Here is a 12,972-nt window from a genome sequence, read left to right as displayed (position 1 = left end):
CCAGTGGCTAATGAATTTAAAAAACATGACTAAATAAAAACAAATGCCCCACATACTCTCTCCCCCCCCCCCAATAAAGGTAAAAGAAAAAACCTGGATTTCCCAGATTATTCTCCAGAATAATAGTTGCTTTATATATTTGGTATAAGTGGGATGTTAAAGTCCTTTACTGTTAGTTCATTACTATCAATTTCTTCCTTTACATATCTATTAATAGTTGCTTTATGTATTTGGCTGCTTTCATGTTGGGTACATAAATATTTGCAACTCGAGAGTGGATGGAGCCTGGGAGTAGCTTTAACAACCCCAATTCGTCGATTACAGAGTCATCCCAAGCATGCCTTGCTTTTAAACAACAAAAAAAATATTTTTGAAACAACAAGATAAAAACCTAGTACTAATCACTTTCTGACAATACACAATTACTGAATTAACTAATATTGAGAAGGGGAAGGGAATCATACCTATGGGCCTTGTCTCACTCAAGTGCATGTTTGTAGGTGCAAGGCACTTGTCATTATTGCAGAAATGAATTTTAATTTTTCATCTTTAGTTTAACATTGCTTTTAGTACAATGCTGACACCAGCAGTGCAGAAAGGGCTCTGGAGAGTTGTTCATAGCAGCAGCTCTCCTTTGGTTCTGGAGGCTCCAGGCCAGCCAATATTGCCTCGTCACATACATTCTTTAGGCCTTTCTGTGAGTGCAGAACCCGCCACATATTTGACCACCTTCAGGTCATGGGCCAGCTTTTCACATCATTTCAGCAATCTCTGGAGGGATAGACTTCTCTTTGTTCTTAGTTTCTCAATCGTAGAGGAGTCATCTTTAAGATCAATTTGGGTCCCAACAAGCAAGAAAGGAGTCTTGGGACAGTGGTAAGTTATCTCAGGCACCCACATTTCCTTCACATTTTCGAGTGAGGAGGCAGAGTTCACTGAATAACAGACTGGAATACATTTGTAGAAATGTATTCGTAGATACGTTGAAATACGTTTGTAGAATAACTTGGCAGTTGTCATCTGTCATAGTCCTCTTGCCCCGCAGTATCAGAAAGTCCAAGAGTGTATGGCCCCCTATCGATCATAATGGTGACTGCATAGTTGTCACCAAGAGTCGGTACATCCTCGGAAATGTGTTTGTTGTGTAGGATATCAGGAGACACGTTTTACCAACAGCACCGTCACCCACAGCAACGCACTTAATTGTCTGCATTACTGAAACAATTTTGTATCCACTTTAAATATTTCAAATTCGGTGGTGATCTCAGCTTCTCCGCAGGGGCATTGGCAGTGCTGTGTGGTGTCTCCTCTTGTATTTTATCTTCTGATGAACAAAAGTTTCTCTTTGACACGTAGTTGAATTAGTCAACCTTTTTTCTTTTATAGCTAGAATGTTTGGGAGCCTGTTGAAGAAATCCTTCCATACACCGCGGTCATGAAAACGTCTCCTATTTTATCTTCTGGGAGCTTTATTATTTTCCTTTCACATTTAGATCTATAATCCACTCAATTGATTTTTCTATATGATGTGGGATAAGGGTCCCTTTTTCTTCTAAATGGATATTCACCATTTATTGACAAGGTGATCCTTTCCCTACTTTAATGTAAGGCTAGCTTTTTCATAAATCAAAGATAATAAATGTGTTGCTATATCTGGACTTTTTATTCTTTTTGTTCTTTGTTCTATTTGCTGGTCCTTGCACCAGTACACCTACTATTTTAATGTAGATTTAATCTGTCTTGATATCTGAAGCATAAATCCTCCCAATTTTATTTACTTCTTTAAACTCTTCTTGGCTATTCTTAGGAATGTCCTTTTTGTCATTAGAAATATTTATTCTTTGTGCTTTCTCTCTTTTTTTCCTTTGTCAGTCTTAGTGCAGGTATGTATCACTTTTGTTGGTCTTTCCAAAACCCAACATTTGGTTGTATTGATTTTATTTAAAGTTTGCTTTTCATTTCAGTAGTTTCTGCTTTTGTCCTTAGAACTTTTCTTCTCCTTTTGAGGGGTTTAATTTGCTGTTCTTTCCTAACTTTTTAAGATAGAACCTTGGGTTATTGATCTTTTCATCTTTTCTATTACATGCATTTAAGGCTGTGAATTTCCCTCAGCACAACCTTACCATATCCTACAAGTTTTAATATGTAATATTATTATTTTTACTCAATTCAAAATATTCTAACTTCCAGTATGGTTTATTTTTTTGACACATGATTTATTTAGAGAGGCATTCTTTAGTTTCCAAAGTTAGGGGAGTTTCCTAGTAGCTTTTGCTATTGATTTCTAGCTTAATTTCCATACCCTATGTTATTTGTACCGATCATCTTTATTATTCTAATAATTTTTAAATTATATGAACCTTATTCAATTGTGAAATATTACTTTATAACCATTATTATGGGAGCATCTCTTTTACCAGTGTTAAAGAAACACTGTTCATTTTGTGTCTGTAACTGACTGCTTATTTTTAGCAGGTATCATTATGCTTTATTTCTCTTTAATAATTGGAAATTATGCTATTTTTTAAAATGTCATCTTTCTCTACTTCTTTTGTTCTGCAGGAGGAGAAGTTGACCTCAGTGACCTGGAAAATGTCTTGCAAAATATGGGGATAGAGTCCTCACCAGAGCATTCGGAGCTAAAGAAATTACTTCCAATTAATGGTGGGCATTTCAAATATCAGAATAGTCTTCAAGAGAGTTAATATGGTCATCCAGGGAGTTGTTCAGCCATTGCAAGTATCAGGTAGAATCTTGAGGGAATTAGAATTATAGCCTAAAAATGTTTTATAATCCAATGCTCCATGTTTATTCTAGATCACTTGGAAGTTAAAGTTAAAAATATCCATAATTCTAAAGATAATTATTTTTAATATTTAGGAATACATAAATTACCATTTAAAAATATGTCTAAATCAAGAGGCTCATCAATCATCAGTCTTGCCATTTGGACTAAGGAATATTGATAGTTATTTTTCCTTCCATTGAGATGCCTTGGGTTGGAGAGGAGGACGAGGAGAGATGTAGAACTATACTTACTAGTAGAGGGGTAAAAATGTGGACTCAGAAAAAATACAACATAAGGAAGTGTTTTTTCTTTGGCCTGGTAAATATTAATAATTGTCTCAGGTGCTAAAGAATTGATTTACCATATTAAGAATTTCGTTTACATTTTTTGTTTTATTATTTCTAGAAGATACTAGGTAAATTTTAGGAGCAAATTATTTTATGCTGTATATTTCTGAACTTGGATATTTGATATTGTTTTAGCATGTCTAGATATTTTCTCTATGACCTAAATTATGTGTTTCTTGCAGCTACAGCTAGTAGAAGAATATATAAGACTAGTTTGCTGAATTATGCAGATGTAAAAGGTGAGTGAGATTCAAATAAAGATGTCAGATTGAGACTCTTGTGTTTTGCTTTTTTTCTTATTAAATATTGCCCCCTGCCATTCTCATATATATTTCCACGATTAGTTTTAATACACACATATGTTCATACTGATTAAATAATTTTCTGTCTTGTTTTTAAAAGGTGTTCTAACTATTTAGGTTTACCTAGATTTTTGATGTGGAAATAATAAAATTTAGGCCCAGCTATAAAAATTTAAGATAGTCTATCTTGAAATACAGTGACCAAACTGAATCTCCTTGTATAAATGTTTATATAAAAAAAACTATTATGTTTGCAGTTTTGCTGCTAAAATTAACCTGAGTGGTGTCTCAGCCTTATTCTGATGTATTGTATTATGTAAGCTTATCTTCAGTGTGGGATATTTTGGGTATAAATGAATAGATAATTTTAGTCCATTAGTATTTCTCTTTAAAAATTTAAATGTCCTTAGCCTCTTTTTTTATGATGAAATTGATACCACCATACATTAGGAATTTATATTATATTTTGATTTTTATTTTAATGTCCTCATATCTTTCTCTTTTGTTGGGTTGCAAGATGATGACCATGACCTTGACTCTATTCTTGAAAACATGGCAATCAGACTTACAGCTGAGGAACTTAAGGATGTACCGGTTGCTTCAGATGCTTCAGATGTACCAGTTGATGGTGAATGATTTAGATATCATTATGCCTTCATGAAAATTTGGGTTTTGCAGCTGACATTTTTTATAGGACTTATATAGCTGAAATAAGAATTATTTTTTCTCTCAATATATTAATCTAAAGTTGATACTTATTCGTTTATTTAACAAATATTTACTGAGCACTATATATCATGTATTCTGCTCAGTGCCAGAAATATACTGACCACGAAATACAGACATAGTCCTTGACCCAAGGAACTTAATGTCTAGTGTATCACAATTCTTAGTATTCTAGTAGAGGCTGAGAATGTTGCTGGGGCCTCAGTCAGGTTAGTAGTTTTCACAGGAACAAGGGCTTTGGTTTCAGCCAATATGAATGACATTTTTGCTACTTCTATGTAGGTATGGATCATCATATCCTTGGACCAGACTTCACGATTCAAGGTCAGTATTGTATGTATTAAATAAAATATTAGGATTGAAGTGTGATGTATCACAAAGTAATCCCCACTTTAAATAAACCAAAAAAGAATATATTTAGCTGAGCACAATCCACTGAGGTCAAGCAATATCACCTAGAAACATTTTACTGAATACTGCCTCTTACCTGGAAAAATATTTTTTTTCACTTGATTCATATACTATTTAGTTATGTCTTTGCCATGGGTTTTATACCCTTCTGATAGGGTGAGTTTTTTTTCCCCAAAAGATATTTTTATTAAATCATTCCTTAATTTTCAAGTACTACTGTGTACCAATGAAAAACATGTAGTTAGTTTTTTATTTGCTTATTTTCTTTATGCTTTTAAGTTTCCCTGGGACATCTGGAAAAAATAATTAAGTGGGACTATCAACAATTGCCAGAGGTTATTTTTAGCTTCAGAAACTCACTTGTCGATGTCAGATAAAAGGCAGAATCGGAGCCACCGAAAAACTCTCTCCTCCATAAGAGCAATGAGCAAACTGGCAAAAATTGTCAAAATTAACATTTTCAGAACTGGAAATTAACCAAAGGTTTGCTGCAATCTGGGGAGGATTTAACAGAAAAAAGACTGAATCTCAGTAAGAATAGTGAGCTTTGTGATATTTTAATTTGCCCTATTCCCATCCTCTGTCTCACAGCTCCATAATAGCCTTGAAAAATAACATTTTCTATTTGCAGTGAAAACTAGTAGCCTGGAAACCACTGGAGGGAGCAGAGGGGAACTGGAGCTCTTTCAAAGCCTTATTGCCAAAGAACTGTCATTATTTGGTCTGTTTGGTGGTTCCTTGGAGTGAGGCTTTATATCTGTCTCCCTTTATGTATGAATTGATAAATGAATAATCCATGAGTATGGAAAGAGGAATCAACTGAAAAGAGCAGAAAAGAATAAGAAAAAATAATAATTATTTGGAGTCATAAAGGACTAATAGCAATTACTGCAGTGGTAGAGTAATAATTAGTCAGCAGCCATACTGAAATGGACGCAGTGATTAGAAAGAAGAGGAGAAAGTATGTTAGTAAAAGACATGAGATGAGAATTATGGCCTTTACTTCTTTTACTCTTGGTACCTGCATGAGTCTTGTCCCTGCCAGAACAAAGATGAACACAGAGAGCATGAACTGTCCTGTAGAGTTTATGAACTAGTGTGGCATCATAAAATGTTTTTCCTAGACTCCGAGTCCATTTTGCAAATACAAATTGAACCCCAGAAAGCCTGAAATTAAAAATTAAAAATGGACTCAAATAAAATAGTGGAAATACTGGACTCTGCCTTAAGTTTTTTTACAGTATGGGTACTTTATGTTTTCATTCTAAAGCTCTATCATTTTCTGGATCCCAACTAAGTCTTTTTTTTTTTTTTTTTTAACAACTAATGGGAACTTTGATGTTGGTATCTTAATGGATGGAATGGGTGGAATAAAAGCCAAAACAGGTAATAGAATAACAACTAAGAGTAAGATGCTACTAGAATTCTAAGAACCAAATTATTTCCACTAAATTACAATATAATGCTCTTTCCACATCATGATTGCATGGGCTTTTAAAATCTGTCTTACACATCTTATAAAAATGTTTATGTATAAATGCCTACAGTTAGATAATAGATTATCAGAACTTTTAGCAATAAAACTTCAGTGCTCTTTGTTGTTTCCCAAGTCATTATCTGAAATCTCTGCCAATAATTAGCATACCTTCTTTTATGGCGGAAAGCTAAATTCCAGTTTAACACAGTAAAAAGTGAAGGAAAGTTTTGGTAAAGTTAGAGGCGATCTCAAAGCAATAAAAGTGCTGATAAAACTATTTAGATCAGCAATCTGTATCATTCTAATGTACTGCAAAGTTTATACTCAAATCGCATGCTCTGTTGCCCTGCCTATCATTCAGAGATGATGCTAGAAATAACGAGAAACCTTCTCTGTAGGCCCAAAGGCCTATTTTTTTAGGCTGGGTCTCTTTTCATTCAGCAGTTAGCTGTAATGCTACAAAGGCAATTTTTTTTTTTTAATTGTGTGGAATCACGACATCATTCACAATAATACCAGAAGTCTCCCTTCTTTTGCTTTGAAGGAGAGGTTGAGGTCAATGACATGAAAAAAGTTCCAGGAAACATGGGGATAGAACTCAAAGATAAGAAACAGGGAGAGTTGGTGAACAATCTGCCAGTCGATGGTGAGAATTTCTCTAATAATTCTATTTCATATCTAAGTGAAAAAGATTGTCCAAAAAAATCTTTTACAAGGTAATGACTGTTTTCTCTTACGAAGAAATACCAACGGTGTCATCTCATTCTTAGTTGGGAATGAGGTGGCTTTAGTCAGAAATCCTGCGACCATGGTTGAGAAATCCTGGCTATTATTCTTGAATACACTGTGATTCTGAAATTTTAAAATGAGAAGAGGAAAAGGAAGGCATTGAAAAGTATGAAATGGAAATAAATGAGAAATTACAAAGAATAAATGGATGGGAGGGGTTCTGCCTGTTAGAGGGCCAGCAATAACTGCCTTAGGTGCCAATGAATGAAGAGTGGCCTTATTTTCTCCATTTCATATATTTTTAAAAATTATTGAGAGTATATTTGTACTGTATGGAAATGTAAAATCTGACTTTGTGAAATGATGGCTTCTCTGTTGCTTAATAACGAATTTTGGTGAGATTTTGATTTGTATGCTTCTTAAAGCTGATACATCTGTCAGGATAGGCTGATGGTTGGCACAGAGGCCTTTTTCATTAATTTATTCTAAACCAAAGGATAACTGACATATAACATTAGTTTCGTGTGTACAACATAGTGATTCAACAATTACACACATTATGAAACACCATGGGAAGTGTAGTTGCCTTCTGTTGTCATAGTTATTACATTATTGACTCTGTTCCCTATGCTATACTTTTCATCCCTCTGACTTATTTTCTTTATAACTAGAAGTTTGCACCTCTTAATCTTCTATTTCACCTAATCCCCCACCCACCTCTACTTTGGCAACCACCTGTTCTCTCTATTTATGAGTCTGTTGTTTGTTTGTTTTACTTTTTAGATTCCACAAGTAAGCAAAATCATATGATATTTGTATTTCTCTGTCTCACTTACTTCATTTATCATAATAGCCTCCAGGTCCATCCATGTTGTCATTAATGGCAAGATTTCATTCTTTTTTACGGCCGAGTAGTATTCCATTATGTGTATGTGCACCACATCTTCTTTATATCCATTCATCTGTTAATGGACACCTAGGTTGCTTCCCCATCTTGGCTATTGTAAGTAATGCTGCAGCAGACAAAATGGCATAGTATCTTGCCAAATTAGCGTTTCCATTTGTTTCTTGTAAATACCCAGAAGTGGAATTACTAGACCACATGGTACTTCTATTTTTAGTTTTTGGAGGAACCTCCCTACTATTTTCCAGAGTGGCTGCACCAATTTACATTCCCACCAATAGTGCACAAGGGCTCCCTTTTCTCCTCACCTTCACCAAGACTTATTATTTATCTTTTTGATACTACCCATTCTGATTGGTGTGAAGTGATATCTCATTGGGTTTTGATTTGCATTTTCCTGATGATTAGTGATACTGAGCATCTTTTCATGTGTCTGTGGGCCATCTACATGTCTTCTTTGGAAAAGTCTATTCATGTGCTCTGCCCATTTTTAAATTGGATTATTTGTCATTTTTCGGTGTTCAGTCGTATGAGTTCTTTGCATATTTTGGATTTTAACCCCTTACTGGATATATCATTTGCAAATATCTTCTCCCATTCAGTAGTTGCCTTTTTGTTTTGTTGATGGTTTCCTTTGCTGTGCAATGAAGGCCTTTAAAGATGAAAATATACATAAGATGTTAAATTTTGATACTTGCCACTTTTCAGATATTTTGATAAGATATTTATGCTTCTTTTAATCCGCCCATGCTTTTGCAGACAATGTATGTTCTATCCTGGGGGATAGAGTTCCATAATTTATTGAAAAGTTTACAATTTGTGGCAAAGAAGAAAATAAGTCTAGTCTGAAAAGTGATTAATAAACAAAAAAATTAGTAATGGTTAAGGAAATTTACTCAGAAAAAGAAATTTTTCTCTGGGTATCATCAACAAAAAAATCATGCTTATTGGATGGAAGGATGAAATTTGTTATCCCCACTAGTGTATTTCACTGAGAAGCTCACCGATTACCTTTAAAGCTTTCTGCTCTATGGACTGACCAAAGGAAGATATTTTACTCTAACTCTATTATTGAACATATTTTAAATATTTGAACAATGTATTTAGCTATGTTTTTTGTGCTAGAACTTGTAACTGTATATTATACACGAATTAATAGTTTTGGTCACATTTAAGAGTGACTACATTTTGGTGTTATTTCTTTCAGTTTCCTAGGGGTGAGGATGATTGATATCAACAATCATGTTGATATAACAACAATCACTGTTCTGGAAAACATGAGGTTGAATCTTACAGAAAAGGAACCTAAAAATATGAGACAGAATCTACAAATTAATGCTGAGCATTTAATATAGCATTGAACCACTTGGGAAGTCTTGGGCGTCTGACGTGATGGAAAGACTCTCGAAAGCCACTAATTTGGCACTAAGAAGACATTTTAAAAACTCACAGAACACATCTCTAAATAGAAATGAATGCTATCCTAAAAACTTATATTAAGTTTATTATATCAACAACTTCTTTCACTGTGAATCATAAGTAATGCTGAGGTTTCCACAGGCCACAAAAGGCCAGAGAAGAGTCAGGGGGACAGGGAGCATGGAAATAAGATGAAAAAAAATCTTAAATTGGAAAATCAAATCTAGGTCTATACCGCAGACATTGAAGTGAAGGACTGGCAATTGTTCAGTGGAAGTGACCTGGGAGTTCAGGAAAATGAGAATGGCTCCTGTTCTTGTCTGCAGCAATGAGATCTGTGGTCTAATAGCCCTAAGGTGCTAAAATATACCTTAGCACCTTTTGCTGTCTCAAGTTGTCCCAAGATAAGGTGAAAGGAGACAGGTTCTGGTTTTACCCATCCTATTAAATTTTTCCAGATAATTAGAAAAGTCAAATGAGCCTTGGTACTCCTATTTAAAATGTTAAATGATAATATGAAGACATAAATTACACTTTCTCTCTTTTTTCATATCATTAGCACGGGCTGATTAAGTTAATAATACACAGAAACGAATGCATTTTTAATATTGTGGAAACATTCCATTTTTCTTATTTCCCACCCCTATTGCTTTCCTAAGGTGGGAAGGTTAATGTGAGTAACTTGGACAGCATTCTGGGGGAAATGAGGATTAAGCCCCCAGAAAAGGAACAGAAAAAACTGACAGAAAACCTGCTACTTAATGGTGAGGATTTTAGAAATAACTGTGTCTTTGAAGGGAGTTAGCGCTTGTGAACATGCATACCAGAATTTCTAAAGCACTCAGAAGATATTTGCAGATCTTAAGGAGGGATTAATTCCTAATGTAAAAGTCCTATTTCTTCATTTTTATAAACTCCAGGGAGCAGAATGAAGTTCTGTTTGTAGTTCATTGTTTCATTTAACACTCTCTGAAAAAACTTCCTTTCTCCCATCATCCCTATATCCTCAAAATATTCAGATTTATATCTTCAGATCAATTTTCTCACTCAAATATTGTGTGTTATAAGTTTTATAGGACACTTCTTTCTTTTTAAAGTTTATTTTTGAGAGACAGAGACAGAGAGAGTGGGGGAGGGTCAGAGAGCGAGGAGAGAGAGAGAGAATCCCAAGCAGGCTCTGCACTGTCAGCACAGAGCCCAACGCAGGACTGAATTCCACGAACCATGAGATCATGACCTGAGCTGAGATCAAGAGTCAGACACTTAACCAACCGAGCCACCCAGGTGCTGCGTAGGACATTTCTATGACTGTCCTTCAGACATCATAGATTTTGTCAGAAACTGAATTCATAGTTTTCATTGTGGTATTTGACCAAAGCAGCTACATGGGGCTTTTAGAAATATGTTGGGGGAATATCTGGTTGTTACAAATTGTTGTCACCAAGTGATTGTAAAAGTGGATGCTCTTAGCATTATATTCCCTGAGCATCAAGGATACTCAGTGCTGTGCAATTCATCGGGCTTTTCAACACAATGAAGAATTATTCCTCAGGAAGATGCCAGTGGCTCTTCCAGTAGCTGAGAAAACTCTGTTTTTATACTCTTTTACAATTGTGGTACTATCGTTATTACCCTAGTAATATAAGCTAAAACACCGAGAGACCTTTCCTCACCTCGCTCTGACTTAACTAGTTGTATTACAAATGAGTGCCACTCTTGCCTTTTATAAAACGTGAGCTTCTTTTGTCAGAGACCCTGCCTGATCCTTCATTGTAAATCTTTCTCCCCCGACCCAGCAAAGTATCTTTTACATATTAGCTATGTAATAAATATTTGATTAATGAATAGAATAAATGAAAGGAGTTTCTTCCCCAAATGAGAGCAACAAATAAAAAGAATGGCAATCCTGGCGAGTGATAGTACAATATTAACAGATGCCTCAAATATTTGCTGACTTTTGTACTTGAATAAACCCTTTGTAGTAATCTTATACCAACTGTTCTTTGGTACCGAGACGCTCTCATGGTTATCCCACACAGAATCAATTGTCTTCTGACATTATAAGAAGTACTGCTATTTTGTTTGTATTTGGGAACTTGTATTCTGAGGGAAGCTTGTTTATTTATTTTGTATTTATTTATTTGGATAGAGAGAGACCGAGCATGCGGGAGAGGGGCAGAGAAAGAGGGAGGGAGAGAACCCCAAGCAGGTTCCACACTGTCAGCCCACAGCCTAACGTGGAGCTCGATCCCACAACCCTGAGATCATGACCTGAGCCAAAATCGAGTCAGATGCTTAAGTGACTGAGCTACCCACGTGCTCCGCTCAAGGAACCTTGTAACCTATTGCAGTCTCTTCAATTCTCAATGACATGGTAAAAAGATGGTTTCATAGACAATACAGAGATAGAGACCGAAACTTCTCTTCTTATTTTCTTCCAATTTCTTCTTTGTCATCTCCCCATTCTACCCCATGTCCTTCTAGTCTGAGTCACTGAATGTCCCTTTTTGGGTTATCATTTACTTTATTGGGACTAATTACAATTTCATTATAGTTAGTAGCTTTATCAAAGGACTTTGTGAATACCCAGAACACCCCAAAAGGAAACCCTATATCCTTTAGCTATCACCCTTTTATTCTCTCCCCACCACCCTACAAGCCCTAGGCAACTTACTAATCTATTTTCTGTCCCTATAGATTTACCTATTCTGGACATTTCATATAAGTGGGATAGTATGTAGTCTTTATGATTAGCTTCTTTCACTTAGTATGATGGTTTCAGGTTCATCTATATTGTAGCATGTATCAATGTTCCATTCTTCCTTTTTTCCAATTTATTTATGGTGGTAAAAGGCACATAACATAAAGTTTATTACCTTAACCATTTTTAAGTGTCCAGTTCAGTGTTATTAAGCACCTTCACATTTTTTGTGCAATGACTACCACCATCCGTCTCCAGAATTCTTTTCATTTTGTAAAATTAAAACTCTGTATCCATTAGGGGTGCCTGGGTGGCTTGGTCAGTTAGGCATCCGACTTCGGCTCAGGTCATGATCTCACGGTCCGTGAGTTCGAGCCCCGCGTCGGGCTTTGTGCTGACAGCTCAGAGCCTGGAGCCTGTTTCAGATTCTGTGTCTCCCTCTCTCTCTGCCCCTCCCCTGTTCATGCTTTGTCTCTCTCTGTCTCAAAAATAAATAAACGTTAAAAAAAATTAAAAAAAAAAACCCTCTATATCCATTAAACAAACACTTCCCATTCTCCCCTACCACGAGCCCCTGACAACCACCATTCTACTTTCTGTCTGTATGGTTTTGACTAATCTAAATACTTTATATAAGTGGAATCATGCAGTGTCTATTTTCGTGACTAGTTTATTTGACTTACCCTAATGTCCTCATGTTTCATCCAGGTTGTAACATATGTCAAAATTTCCTTCCTTCTTAAGACTGAATAATATTCTACTATATGTATATATGTTCATTCATCCATCAGTGGATACTTGAGTTGCTTCCACATTTTAGTGATTGTGAATATGTTCTGTGAACATGGGTATACAATTTCACTCCTTTTTGTTGCCTAATAACACATTCTGTTGTATGTGTATATGTTTTGTTTATTCACTCATCCTTTGATGGGCATCTGGGTTCTTTCTGCCTTTTGGCTATAATGAGCATTTCCAAATGTATACAAAGTAGGAAGAATAATATAATGAATGATAAAGAACAAAGAATAATAGAATGAACCTAGATTCAACAGTTATGAAGATTCATCTCACTTGCTTCTTATTTATTTATTTATTTTTAAATTTTAACGTTTATTCATTTTTGAGAGACAGAGACAGAGCATGAGCGGGGAAGAGGCAGAGAGAA

General features: G+C 35.4%; 1 protein-coding gene across 1 annotated transcript in view; it reads left to right on the top strand.

Annotated features, from left to right (window-relative positions):
* The window catches only part of LOC109261532 (uncharacterized), a 60,408-nt gene extending 57,703 nt beyond the window's left edge, over positions 1 to 2,705 (top strand). The window contains exon 16 of the mRNA XM_053892215.1: positions 2,563 to 2,705. Coding sequence (XP_053748190.1) covers positions 2,563 to 2,705 — 143 coding nt within the window. The remainder of the gene's footprint in view (positions 1 to 2,562) is intronic.
* Positions 2,706 to 12,972: the final 10,267 nt, after the last annotated feature.

Source organism: Panthera pardus, unplaced genomic scaffold (genome assembly GCF_024362965.1).
Source record: "Panthera pardus isolate Hobbes unplaced genomic scaffold, ASM2436296v1 HiC_scaffold_3, whole genome shotgun sequence".
Lineage (NCBI taxonomy): Eukaryota > Metazoa > Chordata > Mammalia > Carnivora > Felidae > Panthera > Panthera pardus.
Note: the sequence above shows the minus strand (reverse complement) of the source record. Positions and strands in the feature narration are given on the sequence as shown.